This window comes from Gopherus evgoodei, chromosome 1 (genome assembly GCF_007399415.2).
Source record: "Gopherus evgoodei ecotype Sinaloan lineage chromosome 1, rGopEvg1_v1.p, whole genome shotgun sequence".
Taxonomy (NCBI): Eukaryota; Metazoa; Chordata; order Testudines; family Testudinidae; genus Gopherus; species Gopherus evgoodei.
In genome coordinates, this window is record NC_044322.1 from 258,381,201 (window position 1) to 258,407,734 (window position 26,534).

Below are 26,534 nucleotides of genomic sequence, written 5' to 3' on the forward strand. Positions count from 1 at the left end.
GTTCTAACTGGAAGGCTTTCCAGTTAGCATGGACTGCTGAAAGTTTTGGGATGAGAGAAATCTTCTTGCTCTCTAATCTTATTTAGCTTGGGAAAGTTTAGGAATTAGATTGTGGTTTTATCTTTTATTTCTTTTGTAACCAATTCTCACTTTTATGCCTTAAACACTTATAATCACATAAAATCTATCTTTCTCTAGTTCATAAACTTGTTTTATTCTTTTATCTAAACCAACGTGTTTTGTTTGAAGTGTTTGGGAAAGCTCTGCTCAGATTAACAAAGGCTAGTGCATAATCATTCCCTTTGATGGAATGATGGACTTTTAATGAGCTTACACTGTTCAGAGGGGTCCTGCGCAGTTCAAGATGCACATTCCTAGGATGCAAGACTGGAACCAGAAGATTTGCAGGCGTCACCCTATATATAGTTCATGAGTGTCTGGGAGAGCATTGATGTATTCAGCTGGGAGTGAATTTGCATGCTGAAGGCACCGTGAATAGGCTAGGAGTGGCTGTTCTGACAGCAAAACAATGTAAAAGGCACCCCAGGCTAGACAGTTAAGGGGACACAGCAGTTCCACAGTCCAGATTGTATCCTAGGGGATGTCACAATGGACCCAACATCATCCCACACTGAGGATACAACAAAACATGGCAGTGAGCCTCAGAGCACAGGTAAACTACCTCAGGGTCAAGGGGCTCATGTTGCAGAGCTAAAATTAGCAGTGTGGAGGCTGGGGTCAGGCGAGAGCCTGGGTTCTGAGACCTTTCCCCCTCCACAGGTTCAGAGCCTGGGCTCCAGCCCAAGCCCAGCCTCTAAACTGCTCTCATTGTTAGCCCTGTGAGTCCAAGCCAGTTGATCTGGGCTCTAAGACTCGCTTTGGTGGATCTTTTGTTTTTTTGTTCCCTATGTAGATGCACCCTTAGTCAGTGCAGTGGGAGAGCCTTTGCATGAGGAAAACCTGGGCAGGGAGAAGGGACGTTTGGTATTTATGGATATTGTAGAAGAACCAAAGCAGAACCCATTTCCTGGACAGCCTCATGCCCTTTATTTGATCATTGTGATGGGTTTGTGATGTCCCTTGCAGTAAGATAGTTTGGTTTGGAGCTGGTTCTTCCAGCCTTTTGATCCTTCACCAATAGCATTTGGTTTGGTTTTGATCTGGTGATCTTCCAGATTTTCTACCCCTTTTCCCTTGGCCGTCATCCATTTTGGCTGATAGATAGCTAGTGTGCAGTTATGACCTATGTACATTAGAGGAGGGCTATCACCTAGACCAGTGGTTCTCAAAGCCGATCCACCACATGTTCAGGGAAAGCCCCTGGTGGGCTGGGCCAGTTTGTTTACCTGCCACGTTCGCAGGTTCGGCCAATTGCAGCTGCCACTGGCCACGGTTCATCGCTCCAGACCAATGGGGGTGGCGGTGGCCACCACATTCCTCACCCCATGCCGCCTCCCGCAGCCCCCATTGGCCTGGAGCAGCGAACCGCAGCCAGTGAGAGCTGCGATCAACCAAACCTGCAGACGTGGCAGGTAAACAAACTGGCCCGGCCTGCTTGGGGCTTTCCCTGAACAAGCAGGGGACTGGCTTTGAGAACTACTGACCTAGACAATGAGTATTACTGGCTAGTCACAGGCACCATAAAGAACTGTCCCAGGGTATGGTCTTGGGTAGCCCAGTATGATTACTCAAAATGACATCAGTTCACAGATGGTTTGTTCTTTGGCTCTCACCAAAATACACATAGATTACTTAATTATTTTCAGTGCCAGAGCATCACTTAGAGCAGGTGAAAGGTATGGGCGTGGGAGCAGTCAGAGAGATGAGTACAGCTCCCTAATTCTCCTGGCCACTTCCTGTGCTGATGAGAGTTAGAATTGCTTCCCAGCCCCTCTGACTTGCACCACCATTGCAGGGTATTAGCGAACACAGGCATAGCAAAGCAGAGTTCCACTACACCCACTCTCTGCCCACTGCAGCCAGTTTCCAATCCCTTTTGTACCTCCTGAGTAGTCAAAAGGGTTTGGATCGGATTACAGAATTTGCTGTATTGGGTATCAGACATAGCACTCTTATTATGGCGATGAATGCCATTATAAGAATATAGGTAGATGAATAAGACAGGCAGAATATTTCAATTAGTTTACTTCCTGTACAGTTGCTGATGAAAGTTTGTTGCCTATAATGGCACTAACTTAAATCAAATACACCTCTACCCCGATATAACGTGGTCCTCGGGAGACAAAAAATCTCACCGCGTTATAGGTGAGACCGCGTTATATCAAACTTGCTTTGCCCCCCATCGTTCCTTATTCCCTGACTGCCCCCTCCAGAGGCCCCCATCCCTAATCACCCTCAGCACCCCACTCAACCCCCGGCTCCCTGTCCCCTGACTGTTCTGACCCCTATCCACCCCTACAGGCACTCACTAGCAGCGGCAGGAAGCAGAGCAGCCCGATCCCAATCTTACCACCTTGTATGCGAACCCTCCTTATATCAGGTCGAGTTATATTGGGGTAGCGGTATATCAACAAAAGGCTGGGTTGGAGACATAGCAACGTGGCTGGTGCCACACTACACTTTGCTATGCAAATCACCCCAAATGCTGGCTGGAAGAATTATCAATGATTTCTAAACTCCTCATGATGTTAGTTACGGCATGTACAAATAAAGGAGAAAACTCCCACCTATCATCTCTTCATTATGTTGAATCCCTGAAGCTAGTGAAAATTTCATATAGACAAATGGAAAAAGACTAAAAATGTTGCCTGTTACCACCAGGAAGAGATAAAATTCAATTAACTTCCTCATTTGCTGTTGCTAAGGGATTCAATTGGTGATCTAAACACCACAATTTACCTGCAAAAATATTGATCAAAACAGGTGTGATCTAGAAAGTTCATTACCTTCAGGGATTGTGTAGATTGTGTGTTTGGCTGTAAATGTTTAATGCAGCAAATAAAAGATCCCGTATGTTCAGGATGTTATAAGGATATCATTTTCCTATGAGATTTCCACTGACATGAGAAATGTAAAGGGCCAAATCATCACAATAAATTCTCTAGAACCTTGAATTTGAACTGTAAAATAACCAGACACATATTAAGGGGTTCAGCTTGTAATGTGGGGTTGTAGACCAAGAATTGAGTATTTATTAATGGGACCTTCTTGCCACACAAACACTCCCTATCTCTGTCAGGTCATTTCTGCTGATTTTACTGAAAAGAACAAGAGGGGTTTTTTTTTTTACTACTGTCAGAACTAGTGGGCCAATACAGCTGTGGTAGAGAGAGCTGCATTCTGCTTGCGCCCACATCAGTGGCAGCTTTGCTGGTTCATTTCTAACAATAAGATCCCAATTACTAGTTACTAGGTAAGACCTAGGAAAAACAGTCTGATTTTATAATAAATAATAATTTGAGATGTATCTATCTCATAGAGCTGGAAGGGACCCTGAAAGGTCATTGAGTCCAGCCCTCTGCCTTCACTAGTAGGACCAAGTACTGATTTTGCCCCAGATCCCTAAGTGGCCCCCTCAAGGATTGAACTCACAACCCTGGTTTTAGCAGGCCAATGCTCAAACAACTGAGCTATCCCTCCCCCCTTTCTCTCCATTTTTCTTTCACTCTCTTTTATTTTGGGGGGAGGGGCATTCCAGGTTGAGTTTTTAGTGCAGATTGTTAAAACTGGGCATATTTGAAAGGACATATCTGAGTACATCTACAGAATAAATGTGAAACTACACATATAAACTAGAGTATGGATGGTTCTGTGCTGGTGCATAGATGGAGGTGCACAGAGGACACTACAAACCTTCCCCCATTGTCCCATTAAGCAAATGCCTGCCATAATGTTGAAAGTTAACATTGCCAACAGCTCTAGCCTTCTCAAAAGGGTCAGGGACAAGGAATGGTCATAGCTCACCTCCACCTCCCCCAACAACCCTGCACCAGCAGGCAGAGCTGGCTGGTTACAGCAGAGAGTACACACTGTGTTACTAGATCATTGGGCTGCCCTTCAGTATACATGCCAGGGAGCCATCAGCCAGAATTCTGGTGTATGGGGCAAGAAGCTTGGTGGAGGAAGACTGGGACTAGGAGTTGAAGGGGAGACTGGGAGGGAAATGGAAGGGGCACTGGGAGCCAGTAGATGGGGAAGAGACTAGGATTGTATGAGGAGAGGCTGGAACTGGCTGGGCAAGGAGTCTGGGACTGGGAACCAGTGAGGAGGGAAGACAGGGAAACAGATCTGATGAGAAGTCCAAGTGCAAGAAGAGAACTGAAACCTCCTGGGACAAGGAGCCAGGGAGGAGGTCCAGAGGAAACTGAGATTGGAGGAGGATACCCAGGATGGACTGGAACTATAAGCCAGAGAGGATGGGGAATGTGGGTATGGGGAGGATTTACCATGAAACAAACCGTGTGGTGGAACGGGGCCCCCAACAATAGGGAGTGCCCCCAAAATGCAGGACAAATATCTGACAAGCTGCCCCTGAGTCCCAGCTGGCAGCACAGCAGGGCTCAGGCAGGCAGGCTGCCTGCATGCTATGGCCGATGGCCCCATGCCACTCCCAGAAGTGGCCGGCACATCTCTCCCAGAAGTGGATGGCATGTTCCTACGGTCCCTGGGGTGGGAGGGAACATGTGTGTCTATGCATGCTACCCCTGCTCCAAGTGCCGACCCTGCAGCTCCCATTGGCTGGGTCCAGGGGGGTGGGCAAAATTAAGCTGTGTGCAGGGCCCTACTAACTCTAAATCCACCACTGGGGTGATTGGAGGCCAGGGGCATTAGAGGGAGAGGGGAAACTGATTGAATGGATAAGCCTGGGAACAAGGAAAAGGGCATGGACAGGAAACTGGGAATGGCTGGGCAAGGAGACTGGGACTGGTGGGGAGACTGGGATGTGAAGACTGAAATGGGAGACTAGAACTGGCTAGGCGAGGAAACTGGGACTAGGACAGAAGATCTGAGGAGTGGAGACTGGCCAAGGCTAAGTGAAGAGAATGGGACTTGGGTGAAGAGCCAGGGGCAGGGAAAAGATAGGACTTGAGGTACGTCCAGACTACCCACTGGATCGGCAGGTAGCGATGGACCTATCGGGGATTGATATATGGCGTCTCGTCTAGATGCGATATATCGCTCCCCAAACGCGCTCCCGTCACTCCGGAACTCCACCAGGGCAAGTGGCGGAAGCGGAGTCAATGGGGGAGCAGCAACTGTCAATCCCACGCCATGAGCACGGGAGGTAAGTCGAAATAAGATACGTTGACTTCAGCTACGCTATTCCTGTAGTTGAAGTTGTGTATCTTACATCGACCCCCGCTCCCTCCCCAGTGCAGACCAGGCCTTGGAGAGAGTCAGGGACAGCATGGCAGGGAAGGGCTTGGGGGAAATTGCATGTTTTTTTTGGCAGGGGAACGCACCTTTTTTGACATACTGAATCTAAAAGCATTGGATTACACTGCGTGGAGCATACAGAAGGCTAAGCAGATTCTGTAAGAGTCACTGTGCAATTCCCACTCCTAGTGACCCTATTCACCACTCTGCCACCGAAGCGACAAATCTAAGATGGCGATACTGAGAAGAATCAGAAAGGGATATAGACTGCTCAGTTCACTAATTGTGCTGTGAATATTCGCTGCATATCTCCACAGTGATAAGAATTTCTGCTCCACAATAGGAAGGGGGAAAAGCATTTATGATGGTCAGAATCTGAAAGGTTTTTATTATTAAAAAGAAGAAAAGGTTAGGTAGAATAAATTCAGTTTATGACCACCTCAACTCCTCCTCACCATGCCACTTTGGATCAAACTCTCCTGCAGTTACAAGGAAAAGCAGAACAGATATCCAGGGATATATCGAGAATGCAGCCCTCCATATCCGGAAATATAATTCCATGTCGCTTATACTGGCAATTCACAGTTATTCACAATCAGAGTGCATAGTGTATGGGTGGTGGGTATCATAGGCCATGGGAGACTGAGCCTCCCCTAACCCAGACCCGTGGCCCTGTCCGCACTCTGCCCTGAGGCCCCGCCCTCGCTTTCCCTCTCCCCTGAAGCTCGTGGGGGCTGGCAGCCAGGTGCCCAGGGTGGCTGGGGTGGTGTGGGAGGGAGGGTTCGGGCTCCTCTGGCCACAAAGCGGCAGTCTCAGGGCTCCAGTGGGTGGTGGGGGCCTCTCCTGACACCCATGGAATAGTCATTGGGCCAGAGAGAAAGAGAACTCACAGATTCGAAGGTCAGAAAAAATACATTGTGATCATTTAGTCTGACCTGCTGCATAACAGACCATAGAATTTCCTCCAAAATAATTCTAGTTTGAACACCTCTTTAAAAAAAAAATCTTGTTTCAAAAACCGCCAGCAATAAAGAATCCACCACAACCCTTGAAACATTTTTCTAATGGTTAACTACTTTCACTGTTAAAAATGTATGCCTTATTTCCAGTGAATTTGTCTAGCTTCACCTTCCAGCCATTGGATCTTGTTATACTGTTCTCTGCTAGATAGGAGAGCACATTATCAATTCTTTGTTCCTCACATAGCTACTTACAGTTTGTGATCAAGACACCTCTTTATCTTCTCTTTGTTAAGTTAATCAGATTCAGCTCCTTCAGTCTATCACTATGTGACTGTGGCAACATGGGCAGCAACTCAGACTAGCCACCTGAGTGCAATCCACCCAATCCCTGGGTATGTACTTAGTGGCTAGCCCACGCTGCCATCTGTGCTGCCACAGCCACACTGTACAGCTACATACCCCGGGAATTACACCTCCCAGCTGCTGTGTAAGCATACCCCAGAAGGCATGTTTTCTAGCTCATAGCTCTTCCCTGAACTGTCTCCAATTTATTAACATCCTTCTTGAATTGTGGGCACCAGAACTGGACACACTATTCCAGCAGTTCTCACACCAGTGCCAAATACAGAAGTAAAATAATCTCTCTCTTGCTACTTAAGATTCTCCTATTTCTGCATTAACCCTTTTGGCTACATCACCACACTGGGAGCTCCTGTTCAGCTAAGTATCCAACCCCTACCCTACACACGCACACACACTCCCAAATCTTTTTCAGAGTCTCTGCTTCCCAGTATAGAGTCCTCCATCTTGTAAGTATGGCCTGCATTCTTTGTTCCTAGATATTTACATTTATATTTAGCCATATTAAAACACATATTGTTTGCTTGTGCCCTGCTTACCAAGAGATCCAGATTAATCGATAGCTTTGATCTGTCCTCTTCATTATTTACTACGACATTATATTTAACCAATTTTTAATTCATTTAATGTGTGCGCCATCTAAATTTTGTATCTTTATAGTTTCTTAATCAAAATTGTATGTGGTACCGAGTCAAACGTCTTACAGAAGTCTATGTATATTACCTTCAAATTATTACCTTCATCAGCGAAACTTGTAATCTCATCCAAAAAAAAATCAAGTTAATCTGACAGGATCTATTTTCCAGACATCCATGTTGATTGACATTAATTATATTACTCTCCTTAAATTCTTTATTAATCAAGTCCCATATCAACTGTTCCATTATCTTGCCCAGGATTGACGTCAGACTGACAGACCTATAATTACCTGGATCATCCCATTTACCCTTTTTAAATACTGGCACAACATTATCTTTCTTTTGGAACTTCTCCAGTGTTTCAAGAGTTATAGAAAATCAACATTAATGGTCCAGTGAGCTCCTCAGTCAGCTCTTTTAAAACTCATGGATGCAAGTTATCTGGATGTGCATGGATGTGCAGATTTAAAAATGCCTAACCTGAGAAATTGCTCTTTAATATCCTCCTGAGTTACTACTATTGGAATGGAAAATATTTTCATCTTATCATATGATGTGACTATATCATTTGTTTTTCCCCAAATATAGAACAGAAATATTTAATGAATACTTCTGCCTTTTCTTCATTATTACTGATAATGCTACCATTTCCATCTAGTAATCAATGTTCCACAATTCCTCGCTTCTGATTTATATTCATCATTATCAGCATCTCCTTTCTTCCAGTTGTTATCTATTATGTTCTTTGACATCGTAGCCTGGTAATTAGGGCTCTCCCTAAGGGAGACCCTAAGTTCCTGTTCCAATGATCATTTAATTATCTATAAAAAGAGGCACAGCTTCAACAGGATGAGCGAGATGTGGTTATGGCAGACTCCTACAATGGAGGAGACCCAAGTTCAAATCTCCACTTCCTGGCAGGACATTGAACCCAGGTTTTCTCACATCCTGGGTAAGTGCTGTAACCTGTGGGGTAAATGTTGCACATGTCCTTCTCTAGTTGTGCTGTGAATGGCATCTAAGTTTGAGGGAGGAGAGGGAATTGATCAAAACTATTCATGTCAAATTTGCAGATATTTTCAGTCAACCTAAAACTGCATTTTTAAATGAATAAACTATTCATAAAAAAAAATTGCCCAGCTTTACTTACATCATGTGTGTGCATGCACACACCCCCCATTCTCAAAAGAATGATGCTTTAATAGTCAGGAAGTTACCCATTTCTCCTTGCTGAAGGGTGCAAGGTACCCCTTACATTTTCACCATCTCAATGATAATATCCAGGGGTAGGTAGAAGAAAGAACAAGAGAGAGGGAGTGGGGAGGGAGGGAAGGGGCAGATAATTTGGTAGCGAATGTTGGTGAAATGCCTGCTAAAGCAACAAGAAAAGTAGAGTATGACAGAAAACGAGAATCAGGTGCAAATGGACGTGCCCTTCAGAGGACAGAGTGACACCATTTAATTGCTCAGAAGGTTTTCGAAATGAGTCCACCTCCAGCAGAGCATAGATTAATCTTCACTGAACTGTTGGTATGACAAGTTGTTAGACGGGGGGGAAATTCAATTTTAGATGAAGCAGCTGATAGAATCAAATGAGTATTTCAAGCACACAAGGAGCGTGAAATGTGTTTACTCTGAGTTAGGGTGATTCAGATTGTTATGCTGATGTCAGAGCTTCCAAAACTCTATTATGGAGACATGTCATAGGCAAAATCTTAATAGCTTTCCTGAAGTGTTCCTGCAGGGATAATAAAGTGAGTTGTTATTAACTGGTTTCCTTTTCATGTTCTGATTTCTGTCTTCTTGTTGTTGCTGGTTTTTTTTTAATTAAGACAGTGGGAGCAGGGAAGTGGGCAGTAATTGAAACATTCTGGACTTTTCATATCCATGTTTATTCTCTTACAGTACAGAAAGATGTGTGGACTGAGAACCACAAAGGTACAGAGAGAGAAAGACAGGCTGCTGAAAGCCATGGTGTTACTGTGGGGGCATGACCTGATGCAGAGAAATTGGCACGCACTTCAAAAGTGAGCCTCTCCAACTTAGAATTCATATAACAGGGGTCTCTGCTTGGCAGCAAACAAACAGCTATATTTCTTTGGAATGTAGGGATTATCTATAGTTATGTTTTAAAATCAGCCTTGCAAAATTCTACCTATTTATTTGCCCAGGGTAAGTTTTTTTTTTCTTTTGACAGGTGAGTAGAATATCATATAATTTTCATTATAATTATCTTGGTAAAGAGCAGGTGAGCAGTTTTTGTTTTTTCACTTGGGCTGATAATTTTTAATGATAATTTATTGAAAAGACACAGATGCTGGAACTAGGGGTGCTGCTGCACCCCCTGGCTTCAAGTGGTTTCGATTATATTCAGGGTTTACAATTTGGTTCAATGGCTCTCAGCACCCCCACTATACAAATTGTTCCAGCACCCCAGGCAAAAGGAGGAATCTCACTGATGAAGACAGAGAGTGGGGGTATTGGTATACCTCTTCAGACCCACTGAGCTGCTACCAAAAATCTTTTAATATATATTCAATAACCCACTTCAGAAATGCAGTAATAATAGTTACCTGCATTTTTCAGTTAGTTGAAGGCACCTGGTGTCTCCTATCTCATTCCTTGCCACACCCATAACCATGTTTTGCTGTTTAGACATCTTGACAGGAGATCTATGCTGTCTATGTCACAAGGTAACTGGGAAGGGAGGTTATGTCATTATGTTCACTGGACTGCATGGATAATTTTTTTCCTAGGTGTCAAATTCAAGATGATGACTATAATTTATGAAGTAGTTTGGTTTCTAGCATCTGTAAAGAACTCTTTTCTTCCCTTGCACCATTCTGAAAGTTGATTCAAACTCTACTAAACTGAAGCAAGCACAATTTTGGTTAGAAGCATTTAGCTCCTGGCCCAACAAAGTACAAGTCTGTTGACTTTTAGGGTAAATTTCAAAGATTATATATTCACTCAGGACTTTTCTAAGTATTGTAAGGGGAGTGGGGAGGATGCATGTCTTTTGTTGTCTGTTTTAAGTTGATTGGAGGGGGGCAGTTGGAGAGGGACTGAGCTTTTTTGTTTGTTTTCCAACATTTTTACTACTACAAAAAGCATTCAGAGGAAGGAAGGAAGGAAGGAAGGCAGCTAGTAGCTGGGTCTTGGACCAGGAAAAGGCTGGTGAGAAAGAAATGCTGTACTAATAAGAAAGTGAGGAACCAGTCTGGGGTCAGAGATGGAATTAGCAGGAAATCAAACAGCAGGATGAAGAGATGAAGGAGCAGGCTAATATTTAAAATGGTCCCCACTACCTGGCAGTAGCCATTTTAAGTATTTGACACCCAAATTTTTATTTTTAGGATGAATCTGAACAAAAATCCAGCAAATGGCCAGATTCACATACAAACAAAATCCAGATCAGAGATCTGCCACATCTCTCATAATGGTCTTACATTATTTACTAGACATTTAGGATAACATCATCATTGTGTTTTTCACCAGTAACAAACAACATAATATGTATTTACTGTTGTAATAACAGTATCCCATCTTCTAAATTGTTTGTTTGTTAGAACAGGTTTGTTTTAGGTCTGTTAAGGGATTTTAAAAAAATTATTGACAATGGGTTTGTTTTCCTTTCCTCAAATGCTGAGACTATGCAACAGGAAAAGAGATCTAAAAGAGGCATCAATTCATCCAAAATAACATTTTCACAGTATAAATGAATATTTATAATCTAGTCCCTTTTGTTTAGGGTCCATTGGACTCACATCTCAAGTTTATTAATAGAAACTCCACTCTACCATCATCCACTCCACTCTACCATCATCTTGTTATAATTCTCATCAGCCCTCTGATGGAGTCTGTAATTGCTTTAATTATGGCTGAAATCTACCAGCAGGAGTTTACAAGAGGCTGTCAGAACCTGTATTAAAATTCAGACCATCTCAATTCCATTGCTGGAAGAAGTGATGGTGAGCCAGGGAACTAGGGAGGGGTGGGAGAGAGAGAGACTGAAACAGTATTACTATCTTTCTACAGTAAGATTAGCAAACCAATTAAAAGGCTTGCCATCCTGTAATTACCAGGGAGTCCTGTATTATCGAGGAAGCTACAGCTTTGTTACACAACAAACAGACTGCTTGTAATTTAACATGAATAATGAGGCAGATGCATGAGCAAGACTCTATTAAACTGTTATCGCAAGCAGCTGTGTCCCGCATTGATTAATGATTTCATGTGTCATCAAGGAAAGGGACTTCATTTTTAAGCATGTGGATCATCGTCAGTGATGCCAATGCAACCAGCTGCCTGTTTTCAACTTACACTCTGAATGTGGCAATTAGTAAGAGATGTTAAGAGTAACAAGAAGGGCTTCTTCAGGTATGCTAGCAACAAGATGGAGTCAAGGAAAGTGTGGGCCCCTTACTGAATGGGGGAGGCAACTTAGTGACAGAGGATGTGGAAAAAGTTAAGATACTCAATGCTTTTTTTGCCTCAGTTTTCAAGAACAAGGTCAGCTCCCAGACTACTGCACTGGGCAGCACAGCATGGGGAGGAGGTGACCACCCTCTGTGGAGAAAGAAGTGGTTCAGGACTATTTAGAAAAGCTGGATGAGCACAAGTCCTTGGGGCCAGATGCGCTGCATCTGAGGGTGTTAAAGGAGTTAGCGGATATAATTGCAGAGCCATTGGCCATTATCTTTGAAAACTCATGGTGATCGAGGGAGGTCCCGGATGACTGGAAAAAGGCTAATATAGTGCCCATCTTTTAAAAAGAGAAGGAGGAGGATCCAGGAAATTATAGGCCAGTCAGCCTCACCTCAGTCCCTGGAAAAATCATGGAGCAGGTCCTCAAGGAATCAATTCTGATGCACTTAGAGGAGAGGAAAGTGATCAGGAACAGTCAGCATGGATTCACCAAGGGCAAGTCATGCCTGACTAACCTAGTTGCCTTCTATGAGGAGATAACTGGCTCTGTGGATGAGCGGAAAGCAGTGGACGTGTCATTCCTTGACTTTAGCAAAGTTTTGATACGGTCTCCCACAGTATTCTTGCACCAAGTTAAAGAAGTATGGGCTGGATGAATGGACTATAGGTGGATAGAAAGCTGGCTAGATCGTCAGGCTCAACAAATAGTGATCAATGGCTCCATGTCTAGTTGGCAGCCAGTTTCAAGCGGAGTGCCCCAAGGGTCAGTCCTTGGGCTGTTTTTGTTCATTATATTCATTAATGATCTGGAGGATGGTGTGGGCTGCACCTTCAGCAAGTTTGCTGATGACACTAAACTGTTAGGAGTGATAGATACGCTGGAGGGTAGGGATAGGATACAGAGGGACCTAGTCAAATTAGAGGATTGGGCCAGAAGAAATCTGATGAGGTTTAACAAGGACAAGTGCAGAGTCCTGCACTTAGGACAGAAGAATCCCATGCACTGCTATAGACTAGAGATAGAATGGCTAGGCAGCAGTTCTGCAGAAAAGGACCTAGGGGTTACAGTGGATGAGAAGCTGGATATGAGTCAACAGTGTGCCCTTGTTGCAAAGAAGACTAACTGCATTTTGGGCTGTATAAGTAGGGGGCATTGCCAGCAGATCAAGAGACGTGATCATTCCCTTCTATTCGGTACTGTGTCCAGTTCTGGGCCTCACACTACAAGAAGGATGTGGCAAAATTGGAAAGAGTCCAGCAGAGGGCAACAAAAATGATTAGGGGGCTGGAGTGCATGACTTATGAGGAGAGACTGAGGGAACTGGGACTGTTTAGTTTGCAGAAGAGAAGAATGAGGGGGGATTTGATAGCTGCTTTCAACTACTTGAAAGGGGGTTCCAAAGAGGATGGATCTAGACTGTTCTCAGTGGTACCAGATGATAGAACAAGGAGTAATGGTCTCAAGTTGAAGTGGGGAGGTTTAGGTTGGATATTAGGAAAAACTTTTTCACTAGGAGGGTGGTGAAGCACTGGAATGGGTTACCTAGGGAGGTGGTGGAATCTCCTTCCTTAGAGGTTTTTAAGGTCAGGCTTGACAAAGCCCTGCTGGGATGATTTAGTTGGGGATTGGTCCTCCATTGAGCAGGGGGTTGGACTAGATGACCTCCCAAGGTCCCTTCCAACCCTGATATTCTATGATTAAATCACTACAAGAGAACACAAAATACTGATTATTTTTTCTGTATGGAGTGCTGAGGGCTGTTAAAGAATAAGGGATTCAGGTTGCATGATTCACATGCAAAGGCAAATGTATCTGCTTTGTGACCATCTTAGATGCCAGTGCAACTCCCAGATATGATATGATTAATCCAATAATTGAACACCTGCCTGGAAATTTTAAGTCAATTGCAGAATCTTTAAAAATGAGTAAAATCCAATATGGCCACCAGGGAGACAGTGATTTAAAAAAAAAAAAGACAGCTGTTTTCAATTACTATGCACAGTACAAGCATACTATCCTGACTTATGACTACTGTCTAAGTCCATACATGAATGATAAACAAGGATCAGTTATTCTACGATTAATGTAAACAACATACAAAGTTCATGCCTAATTATGGACACACTTGTATATTCCATGTACAAGCTACGCATAATGAATACTTGATCCTCGCACTTTTTCTAGTATCAGGTCTATCACAGACACTATCTGGCAAAAGAAAGCAATAGCCCAATCAGCCACTACTGACTTACAGGCTTCTCGCAGTTTTTCCTTGTCATAATGCAGCCCCTCGTAATCTTGTAAACTAATCCTGTTCACTCGGATCCGCAGGCGGTCTGGGATGGAGTGGGGACTGCAATGGAAAAAAAAAAAAGATCAGTTAGAAAAGACTAAAATCTCAGAGTGAAAAGGTGGTAGAGTATGGGGAGATTTTAGATGAATGACGAGGGGGAGAAAGCAGAACCCTCACCAAAGCCAATACCCCATGGGCACATTATTAAAAACTCAACTCCATTGATGGAAAACTGATTACGATGACTGCCCACTACAGACTGAAGTAACTGGTGTCTCTTTAAGAACCAAATGGGTCAAGAAGATTCCTTCTTGCTATGCAGTCTGGAATCACATTTTTTTCTCATCTTGGTAGTTTTCAGTTTGATGCCCCCACTAAATTTCCAGGAGACAATTTGTGATTGTGTACCTGGCTGCAATCCCACTGAGGTCAATGTGACTGCAAAAGTGTAATTGAGGGCAGAATACCATCCTCCAAATCCTTGTGATGGCTCAGAGAATATAGGCCCAATTCTCAGGACTGGTCGTTAAGCACCTAGGGCAGCCCAGAGAAGTAGGTTCACAAATATGGCTAAGAGCCAGATTTTTGAAGGTACTTAGGTGCCTATAGATGCAGGTAGGTGCCTAGTGGGATTTTCAAACATGAATATGCAGGTTAGGTGCCTAATTTCTATTTTATTTCAATGGGATTTAGGTGTCTAACCTGCTTAGGCATATTTGAAAATCGCACTAGGTTCATATCTGCATATTTAGGCACCTAAATACCTCTGGAAAATCTGGCCCTAAGATCCTTATTGTGGATCCATGCTTACCTCCATCTGACCCTGAGCTGGTGTTTTATTCTACCATTCAAAGCTACTAACTGAGTAGTACTAATTGAGATCTAAAGTAACCTAAGTTTGCATTTTCCAGCTGTCAATTTGGGCTATTTGTCCTTCCATCAGAAAGAGTTCAGCAGAACAAAAGAAGCAGTTCTTAGAGCTACCAGGAATAGAAGATTAGAGCACAACTGTCTCTCTCCAGGAAATCTGGCTGGTGATCTTAACCCAGTACCCAGTGCACATCTGGCCTACAATATGATCAGGAAAGACCCAAGATTAGATTAGCAGGGGGTGCAGCAAGTCAGATATAAGATGCTACAACATAAGTGTTTTGGAGGTTAGCAGGTTTGGAATAGTAGGATTGACATAATCCTAATTGACATAATCAACAAAAATCTGTCAAAGAAGCCCTCCTTGCAGTACATGTATGCCATACATAGCCATGAAATAAATATGTGTACTGCAGTCATGCTTTACACACAATAATGCATTAAATTTCACAGCACCCCATGTGATAAGCGTGATATCCATTTTATTGATGGGGAAACTGAGTCGCATAGAATGTAAATGACTTCCCTAAGGTCACATAATGGCTGACAAAGTTATGACTCCATTCCCTGTCCTGTGCATTACCAACAGACCATCCATCCTACTTATATTTCACTCAATAATATGCCAGTAATATCAGTCTGCCAATGTTGCTAGCACCTAATACACTCATGGTCTTCCAAAAATTAAAATATTATACATAGATATATTTGTATGAAAAGACATGGTTCTATCCACTTTATTAAGTTTTCTGTTTGGTCTTTCTCCTTTCCATTGCATCTGATCTACAGGCATTTTGCCTGTTGGAAAACCAATCTCAACACTAGCTGTGTTTCAGAAAGGGAAACTTTTTACAAGTATGCCATTTTCCCTTTGTCTGAAAATACAGTTGACTTAACAAGACATGTTGTCTCTGACCTGTCTTGGTAAATCCACCGAGATAGCAATTAGCAAGTATTTCAGAGTGAGCTTATTGTATATTTTTGGTCTGGGTAGAAATAGTTGTGTCACCTCTGGGCAGATGAAAAGAAAGGAATTGAAAATGAAGTCCCAGTTAAAGAAGCACTTTAGGCACAGTTGTCTTTGCCTGAAAAGTGACAAAGAATAATGAATTCAGGGTTCTTCTGTAACTGGGGAATAAGACAACACACTGGAAAGAGCTTTATCAAAGAACCTCCTGTTTCAGACAGGAGTTTCTGTAGCAATGATACAAATGACCTGTACATAAAGTACACCTTATAAGGAATCATAAATGTTAGCAGCAGCAGCAGGAGTGATGCTTTTTGCAATATACAAGCTATCAACATTTCTCCTGCGCTGATTGACAGGAGCTGTGGTGTCCAGGTGCCCAAAGATGTCAGGAAGCTGTCCATGTGCAAGCTAAGCTTGTCACGGTTTATTTGACGGACAGATGGGCTACTAACTTCCAGCACAGCTTCAGGGGACACCCTTCTAACTTAACTTGCATTACGATATTCCATATAACCAGCTCTCTCCATCTGCAGTTTTTACAGTTAGGCAGACCAACATGGAGACAGATCTATAGACAAAGGGGGGAGGGGGTGCAGTGAGCACATAGATGAAACAATATCTATATAATTAGATTTAGTCCCTTTTTGTCAAAGAAATTTAGTGTCAGACAGCCGGCTGGCTGAGAAATGAATAGGACAGTCTGAGGAATTATGTTTCCTTGCAAGTCATATAAAATACAGGTTTCTAAAATGAAAAATTGCCAGGGATTTTATTTTTAACAAGAAAAAAAGATAAGAAAAATGTTTAAGTCTGAGAATATAAGAATGTAATTGCATGGTCTTTGTCTGAGGGAAGGAAAACATATTTCAGTGAATTTATTCGAGTTTGTGAAAAGTGACAGATTGACAGCCCTGGAAACTGAAATCTTTTGTCCACAGGTACAACATGGGAAGGGGAAGTGCTGGCTTCCCCATTATGTACTGTGCTTTAACGTCAACCTAAGGCCCATCTCTGTGATTATAAAGATAATTCACTCTTCCAGCACATGGGTGCTCAGCTTGGGGACTGTGAACAGGCTTGGGAGTGGGGGGTCATAATCTCCTTCACTTTCTTTAGGGTTAGACTGCAGGGAGCGGCATGGGGTTTAATAAAAGCTTGTATTTGTTGCAACACAAGGTCACAAAGGTGGAGAGCCACTGTCCTATCTCATTCATTCTTCTTTATGAAACTGCCCATAAGGATTCCAGTTATGAAGGTGGTTTGTGTGATATGGACACCTGTTCACTAGGCAATCAGCTGAAAAGACTGACTCAGGCCATCTCACAGAGCTGTTTAGTAGCAAAATCCAAAACCAAACTGGTGACCTTCAGTCTACAGAGGTATTTATATGGCCTCCATGACCATCGTTTCTGAGATCCACACAAACATTAATTTAACCTCAAAACACAGCTGAGAGGTAACTAAGTATCATTATCCTCATTCTACAGAGGGGGAACTGAGGCACAGAGAGATTAAGTGACTTTACCAGAGTCACACAGAAAATCTCTGATAGAGTGAGAAACTGAACTCCACTCTCCAGAGTCCCAGTCCAATATCTTATCAACAAGACCATCTACCAGTCCCCTAAATTATTTAGTAGGGCTGGTTGGATTTTTTTTGTTGAAACTGGTATTCAGTGGAAAACTGGAGTTTTGAATAAATAAAACTTTCACAAGAACTGTCTACCTTCTGTGGAAATTTTTAACTTTTTTCATTGAAAGCTGAATGACTGAAAAACAAAATAGTTTTTTTTTTAAATTTCAACTGAAAAATCAAAAGTTTCCATGGAAAATTTAAAAGAAATTTATTTTTCTTTGTTCTCATCTAAATATTCCAGAGTAGGGGATGGAAATCAGCCAGCTCTACTCTTTAGTTCCTCAGGACAGACAGAGAAAACTCTGTGGAACTATCCCCCAGACACAGGGCTTTGCTCATGATAATCCATTTTGAGGGTAAGAATATTGAGATGGTGAAGCCATTTATGGTAAAAGCATCTTTGGCAGTCCTCAGCCCAGCCAGCCTGGTGCAGTCCAGAAACTGCATTGGTCATGTTGGTTAATGATTTCCTTGGGGGATGAAAATCATGTGTCCTTGGCGATTCTTTTGCTACATCAGCTGCCTTTGACTCTTTGACCATAAAATTTCAGTAACATGCCCGTCAATTCTAGGAAGGGTAGACAAGACAACTCAAGTGGCTCCTCTTTGTACTTTTTCAGAGATCTTACAGGGAACGGTTGGGTGGTGGCTCATTTACCCAAAAGGCATTTTCTTATGGGGTACCACCACTACAACTAACAACTCTTCTTTGCATGAAGTCCAGGTAAGCAAAAGGCACGGAGACAAAACTACCCTCTCACACCTACACTTGGTCCTACTACATCAAGGTTGGTGCACATTAGTAGTGCAGCTCTGGGACAGGCCGCACTGGTCCTGCTTGTACCATACTTGTTCTGTAACTTAGAAAGGGGAAGAGGGGAAGCAGGGACCCCAAAGTGCAAGAAGTCTAATCTATATTTCCACATTCAGAGCCAGAACTGGAAGAGTGAAGTGAGATTTATAGCCAGTGGCAAGTCTAAAATAATATTTGGAGCTCAGGAAAGGTATGAAAAAAAACAAGCCAAACAACATGCTTTTCAGTAAGAAACACCTTTTCACAAGAAAATGCTTAAAAGGGTGCTTTGTAAATACTATAAAAACATTGCTTTAATTGTATGGTGCATCTTTGAAATTGTCTCTATTAAATAAAAGAAGCACATAACCCTGAAATACTATTGGGCTTCAATAGACATAATTCCTTTCCAGTTCAGTCACTAGAGTGCAGTTAGCTGGTATAAATCAATGCAGCTGTTTCCCCCCCCCCCAAAAAAAAAAGAAGTGCTGCAGTAAGATGCATATTTCAAAAATAAGTTACAGCTGCTAAAATATGCAGCATGCAAGAAAGAGGACATGCCATTTTAACTATGTTCAAGATGAATGATAATACTAAGCCACAAGATGTTACCTTCTTGGAAAAAAGAGCTCTCTGGTAGCACTAGGCTAATATTGGAAGTTGCAGTGCTAAAAGGTACTTTGTAAGGAGCAAGATTTTTATGCACTTAATAAAATCTAGTCATATGTAGTACATCCAGAGTTTGACAAGTTATTCACAGTGACCTGTATCTTCAATGAATTTACCCCTACTGTCAGTTCATGAATTATCTGAAGACACACTTTAGTTTCTAACAATTTGTTTATTTAAAATTTATGTGATGAATTGCTTTCTATTCATGACAGCAACTGCTTTCACTATTCACTATTTGTAACTCACGCACATGCAGTGAGAATGGTCACCTGTATCGGATGATATTGTTTCTGCCGCCTAACTGGATGATTCCCAGACCAAATGAGCTTTTAAAGATAAAAGAGCAAACAGTTCCAGTACAAATATTTGTGCAATTTGCATAAGTATTCATGAGAGAAACCATGTTAGTACACGTATGCACAAATACTCTACCTTTAGACAAACATGCCTGGGAACAACAGAGTTGAGCTCACAACATGTTTGTGAAAAAGCTAGTAAAAAAGGTTGTGAATACCACTGAATATTAACCATAGTATTTATTCAAATTAATGTTTGCAAACATTGCAAAAAAAAGTGTTATTCCAGGTGTAAAATGAGGAAGAAAAATTTTCAAGCCCTAGACAAACCCAAAGCACAATCTTATTTCAGATAAGGAGAATGCTGGTCATTCAATAAAGATTACTTGGGTCACCATTCTATTGGAAATAGTTGAAAAAAACTGAAAAAAATCCTTTTCATCTTGTTGCTGTTGAGTTCAGTTGGTTGGAAAACGGAGTTTCCATCCTGCAGGAATTTCAGACATTTCAAACTTTGTTTTCATCATGAATTGGGTTAAAATGCCAAAATTTGGGGGGAACAGAAAATCCAATTCTGAAATGTCTAAATGTCTTTATGAAAAAAACATTTCATTTAAATCATTTCAAAATGTTATAATATAAAATGTTAAAATATAGAATTTAAAATAAATATTTTATAATATAAAAGTCTAAATGAAACTACATGGGAAAGTAGAAGCAAAATGAGGAAGTCAAACAGGACACTCCAGTTCGATTTCAAATCATTTGGAAGTATTTCTGTCAAAATTTTTGTTGAAATCAACACATTGCTGAGAAACATTTTGATTTCCATGAAATAGCATTTTCCAACAGAAAATAGTTTTGTCAAAATAATTTCGACCAGCTCTACTCATGACAAATATTGTAACTAAAATAAAAATGGCAAAATGGGCATAGATAAGACAAATATAGTTCTGGAGCCGTTAGGTAAGCGGTGCCTTGACGGGTAGATGAGGGAGTTTAGATTGTTATTGGTACTAATTAGTGGGTATTTATCACTGAAGATTGTATGGGTAGATTATTATATCATATGGAATTATATTTAATGGACATATTTTACAGTGTGTGCCAGAGGCACCCAGAGCAAGGTTTGGGCATTGTCTTCCTTCAATCAAAGCAATCCTTATGGAAAAGATCTGTAGAATGTAGTTGGGATGAAACATGAAGGGCTCTACAGAAATATAATCAAGGTCTTTAGAAATTAATCCAAAAACTTTAACTGAGAATCTCATTTCTGTAGCAGGGGTATAATTTTCTATTAAACCTGTGCTGAAATTTATTGAAATATTATCATTTTCTATTACATAAACTCTGTAGGACTTTCTCATATAAGGAAATACATAATAAGAAACACAGATGTGGACTGACAGCAACCGGACTGAAATTTTCATTTATGAAAGTAAAAATACTGGGTCTCCCACACACTCTTTTGGAATTCCTAATTCAAAATTCCTAATTTTCATTTAAAAAGCCAGCAAAATAATCGTTCTCCATTCCTTTTCCCTGCTATGGAATCCACCCACTCCCACATCATGCACCGTCCTCTCCAGGAAGCCAAGGAGTCAGCATCCACTAGGTGTACAGCAGGAATCAGGTCTTTATCATGCTAGAGAAAGACTCCGTTTATTAGATGCAGTTATTTTAATTCCCACCACCTCCCTAAGGGAAATTGCTTATTGGAGAAGTGGCATACTTTTATCTAATGATAACCAGTCCTTTAACCTAAACTACAGCATTCCTGGAATTCTGTACCTGTGAACTAAAAAGCCTGCCAAAGACCCTAGATTTATAAACTTGAGGGGTTGCATACAGACAGACAGCAGTAAAACAGCCATGCTCCAAGCAGGGCAATTGGCATCATCACATCAGTGTCTGGATGATTAACTGCTGGCAGTACTGGGGTCACAGCTTCATCAAAAGATGAGCGTGTCTTCCAGCGAGATTCACTAGGTTCTGATGATGGTCCCCAGAATATGTATGAATGTATGTTTTGTATACGTGAGTTCAGACATGCACCTGGGGAAGAAAGTAATACATTAGTAATGCTTTCTCTTCCTTGTCTGTTTGTGAACTCATGTAGACAACACACACATACATATTCTGGCAGTCACCATCAAAACATGGTGTATTTCCATCCAGCAGTAAGGCACACTCATCTTTTGATGGAGCTCTGACCCCAGTACTGTCCGGTTAATCATCCAGACGTTGGTGGGATAATTCCGAATGCCCTCCTTGAAGCACAGCTATTTTACCTCAGCTGTGTGTTTCAGCCTCTAGTCATCCAGGAAAGAAAGAATAGGGGAGGTCAGGTTGGCTCTTGGTCTTGTATCTCCAGCGTGGTAATCAAAACACACTTGTGCAAGGACACCAGGTTGATTCAACTGGGGGAAAACAACTTGTGATGTACACACTCTAATTCCTATTCCAATTATTTATAAAGCCACTGAACTGTTTCTCATTGTTCATGTCTGCATAAAGATAGAGGAACAGGTCAAAAAACAACCCCTGAAGAATCCAGTGAGATATTTTTCACAGATTTTTCTGAATATTGCCCACCTCAAACTATGCAAATGCTGTTAATAACACTGTTAATGGGATTCACCAAAAAGCATCCTCAGCTCTTCCCTCCCTCTCCCTCCCCCCCCCCGCCAAAAAACACCCTAAACTTTAGAAAACACAAAACTCCTCTGGGGCATGTTTGCAGTGACAGATTAATGAATTACCTATCTCCTGAAGAAGAAATAAACATGCACAACTAATTAAATGTCCTTGTGTTTAGAACAATCAGGAGCAGGATAACAGCAATCAAAGGAGAAAAATAAATTAACCTCACTGCTAAGATCTCATTGGCAGAGCTTGGAAATGATGTATTAAAAATTAGGTTGCTTCTGACAGCTCTTATCTATTTAAAACATAGGAACTGCCATAATGGAAAAGCACCATCTAAATGGTGTCCTGTCTCTGACAACAGGCAATGCCAGATGCTTTAGATGAAATTTAAAAAAAAAATCCAATATCCTTACTAAGCTATTTGCCTAAACAATATCCTGCTGAAGTGAGTTCCACTGAACAAACAAATATATATTAGACGGGATCCAGCCAAGCTTGCTTCATTCAGGATTGGGGGCTTTATGCCACCTAACAGTTCCCTCATTCTGGAGCTGGTCCAATACCACAACGCAATATAAAAGTAACCACAGGGCTGCTGTAAGTTGCACCAGGCTGACTGTGGCCCCAAGGTGTTATTCTGGAAGCTAGGGATCAACAGAGCAGAACAGTTATCTGGTCAGTCCCCAACCATGCCTTCTAAACTCTGTCCCAGCACTAGATTTGCAGTGAAAAGGACTGTCATAGTGTTACAAAGAAGCTGCAGCATGGCTGAAAATCTCCCGCTTTGTCTTTTAAATCCATTTGAGTGTTATAAAGATTCAAGCCTGATCATGACCATCTCACTGCTAACCCAGGAATCTACTACAAAAAGGTAATACTAGAGACCATCATTCTCTTTAAAAAATAATAATAAAAAAGTTAGCAATGATCAACATCCATTCAACTGTACTTACATCTAACTGATTTCAATAAGTATACTGGGCCAAGTCCTCTGTAGACTAAATTATCTTCTTCCAATCCTCCTGCTAGTTCATGATGCTGCTATGTACTGGGCATTATTCTTATCAAAAAAGATCATTTCAAATAGCCAATTCATAGTGTCAGTTGTTACAGGCCAATCTTGCTAGGGAGTCTGACCCATTCAAGTCAGGAGTTAGTTGGACTAAATGGTTTATTATCTATCAAAGTGTCATTTGCACAATATATTAATTTCTTTCCTTAGGCTCCAATTCAGTAAAGCAAATAAGAATGTACTTAACTGTAAACACATATGTAATCCCATACCTATTCAGCAAAGCACTTTTGTTCTTGCTTACGTCCCATCAATGTCAGTCAGACTAACTCTTCTTCCTTACACTATCTACAGTGCACCCATGCAACCCAACTTACAAAAGTAGCATTACCCAGGTGCAAACCTCACTGCATGCCTTACATCAGAGGTTCTCAAACTACAGTCTCCATGGACCACCAATGGTCTGTGAGCTCCATTCAGATGATCCATGGATAGTTCCCTCTAAGGTGTGCACCTGGGCAGCCACACATGACAGAATGAAAGGCCACTCACCTAATTAGTGGAGCCGCGCAGGCTTGGACCAACTAATTAGCTGCCTGGACTCTGGAGAAGATGCACATGTAAGGTGAGGTGGTGGCCTTGGGGGGAATAGGGAGTAGGTGGGAGGGTGCAGTGGGGTGAGAAGAGGGGATGGGGGCAATTTGGAATGTGCAGGGTTGCAGCGGCCAGAGAAAGAGGTGACTTTCTCCAGCTCCAGGGCTGCGGTTGCCGGGGAGAGGTGGCCCTTCTTCCCAGTCTCAGCTTGGGGGCTGCTGAGGTGGAGGAGAGAGGGAGAAACTCCCCTCCTTCCCAGCTCGGGGGCTGCCACAGTGGGGGAGAGAGGGCACATCCATCACATTAGAAAGGTAAGACTACTGATATTAAAATGTGTGCTTGTATTTGTAGAAAAGGTTAATTATTATTAAGGGGGTTTTTTATATAGCATTTTTATCAAAAGCGATTTACAATAGTTAGCTAATGGTACAAACATTTGGAAAGATCATTAAGTGGTTCACTGAGACCCTCAGCAATTTTCAAGGGGTCCATGAAAAAAAAAAGTTTGAGAACCACTGACTTAAGTGACATCGGATGGTTTGGGAAGGATTCAGAAAACTCACTTTTAACACTAGCCCACTGTGAAGTATGGAGATTCTTTTCCCCAAGAGTCAGGCAAGCACAGACAATACTGAAGGGGCTTATTTCACGGTACCGGGAACACTGATAAACAGCTGCAAAAGCGTGGGGTTACAGTGACCAATTATGCACCTTTCTCTTAATCATTTCATTTGCATTTATCTTGTTCTTACAGAGACAAACATTTTTTCAGAGACAGAGAATGCACTTAACATGACAGTGACAGGAACCAAACATACGCATCAAAGCTATTTTGATTACATTGATTATCTATAACTGTCCTTTAGGTGAAGGGGTGGGGTTGGGGGTGAGTGTTTACAAATATCTGGAGGGCTGTGAAGGGAGGGTTTGTTCTGTTCTAAGAGCCGAGTTTCTGGGCAGACATTTCCCCATATAAGTTTATCAAGTATTTACAGCTACCAGTGTCCTTCGGTCTCTGGTCAGGGCCGGCTCTAAGTCTTTTGCCGTCCCAAGAAAAAAAAAATTGGCCGCCCTTCCATTTTTTTTTTGGCTTTTAAACGTTTGCACTTCACAATGGGGTTTTTTTTGGACTTTTTAAAAAAAATGAAAACAGAATTTGTAGTTAGTGAAATAAAACGATTTCCTACGAGTGTACTCATTTACTCACTGGGCCGGCCAAGGAATGAGCTGGGCTGTGTCTGCCTGGGCAGAGGTGGGTTGCCCCTGCGCCGGAGGCCTTGGCATAGCCAGGACGTCAGCGCCAACCCCAGGGCTCATGTGGCCCATGCGGGTCGGACCAAGTCACGCTACTGGTGGGCTACCCAGCCTGGCTGTCACTGCCGAATAGCCAGAGGGGCCTGGAGCTGCGTGGGAGACACTGAACAGCTCTGCCTCCTGTCTCTCCTGCCCCACGAAGCATGCTGGGGGCTTGGCGCTGCTGTCTGGAGCTGGGCGTTGCAGCCCTGTGCTGGCAGGAGCAAGCAGAAGGCATTGGAGGGGGCTGCCCGGTCCCTCCAGCCAGGGCACAATCATCTCCACTCCCCTCGTGCCAATCCCAGTCTGAAATGGCTGTAGCAGCCCTGCCCATGGTCCTACATCTTGCTATGCAGTGTGGGGAGGGGAGGAGGCTCTGAGAGGAGGGCTGTTGCCTGGCTCCCACACTGGGGCCCCCGTGGCTGGAGGGGCAGCAGACCCCAGGGAGCGTGGCTTGGGGCAGCCTCAGCAACACCCCAGAGTCCTGGATGGTCACCCCACAGTGTGGCCAGGGACAGACTAGCTGGGCGGGGGGCACTGCCTGTAGTTCTCACACAGAGCGAGCTGGGGCGGATGCGGGATTCAGCTGCCGGGGCCAGGTCAGAGCAGCCGGTGGCTGGTGATTGCAGGGCAGCGTACCCAGGCCTCCCGCTTCCCAGGATCCCCATGAGCAAGCCGCGGGCTCAGCCTGCGCAGCGGAACGAGTTTGGCTCAGCCTGGGCTGCAGCTCCCCTCCCCAGGCATAAGGCGGCAAAGGGGGAGGAGGAGGCGGCAGCGGCGGAGGCAGGGACAAGCCAAGGAGGAGCCCTCAGCCGGCACTGGAGGAGCTGCCCTCCTGGCCGCTATGTTCCACTGTCACCCCCTGCGCTCCGCGACCTGGGCTGGGCTGTGCTACCAGCTCCTGCCTGAGGGGTGCTGGCCGCTGCTTGTGGGAGAGCGGCTGGGACACGCTCCTCCTGCCAGCTCCTCCTGCCCCGCCGCACAGCCCCGGCGCACCCGGTCAGAGAACAAAGGGCGGTCAGGATCCAGCCCAGGACACTGCCTCCGGTCAGAGCTGGGGCCCCAGTATTATGTCGCCCCTGGTAATTTGCAGCCCGAGCACCTGCTTGTTTTTCCAGTGCCTAGAGCTGCCTCTGCCTCTGGTGCTTCTGACTCAGCTGCTAACTACATCTTTAACTCTTGCCTAACACCAGCTAACAATCAACTGATTGGAAACAGAAAAAAGGACAACAAAAAATGAGCATCTCAAATGCTTATAATTCATTCGGGGCGGGGAGGGGACCTCTTTGATCCTTAATTCCACTGTTAGACATTGACCCATTTTCTCTAACTCACCCTCCGTCGTCTTGTTTTACTTTGGTCCTCTTTATGCTTTATGGTTAGGGTGCTTATTTGGCCATTTCAAAGAGTTTAGTGCATGTGCACACCATACAAACAGATTTCTTTAGACATTCGTATTTTTAAAATCATAAACTGATTCTTTTGAGTACTTTTGTTGCCCACACAGACAAAATTTGGGAACATTGCTGCAAATATCACTAGCCAAGAATACTCATTATATTAGACAATAACAACTAGACAATAACATTTTTCTGTATGCAGATCTTAGTAGTAAATAATTACAGCATATCCACAGTGCTCCTTTTACATATGAAAAATTTGTGGAAGTTGGATCCTTTAGTAATGCTTACATCTCTAAACACAGGCCCAAGTAAGTCAATTACTTCTTGT

The 26,534-nt window shown here is 43.0% G+C and overlaps 1 protein-coding gene across 3 annotated transcripts in view; it reads right to left on the reverse strand.

Annotated features, from left to right (window-relative positions):
- DGKI (diacylglycerol kinase iota) overlaps positions 1-26,534 on the reverse strand; it is a 305,312-nt gene that overhangs the window by 73,716 nt on the left and 205,062 nt on the right. For all 3 annotated transcript variants that reach the window (XM_030543871.1, XM_030543854.1, XM_030543862.1), the window contains one exon: positions 13,979-14,079. In XM_030543871.1, coding sequence (XP_030399731.1) covers positions 13,979-14,079 — 101 coding nt within the window. The remainder of the gene's footprint in view (positions 1-13,978; positions 14,080-26,534) is intronic.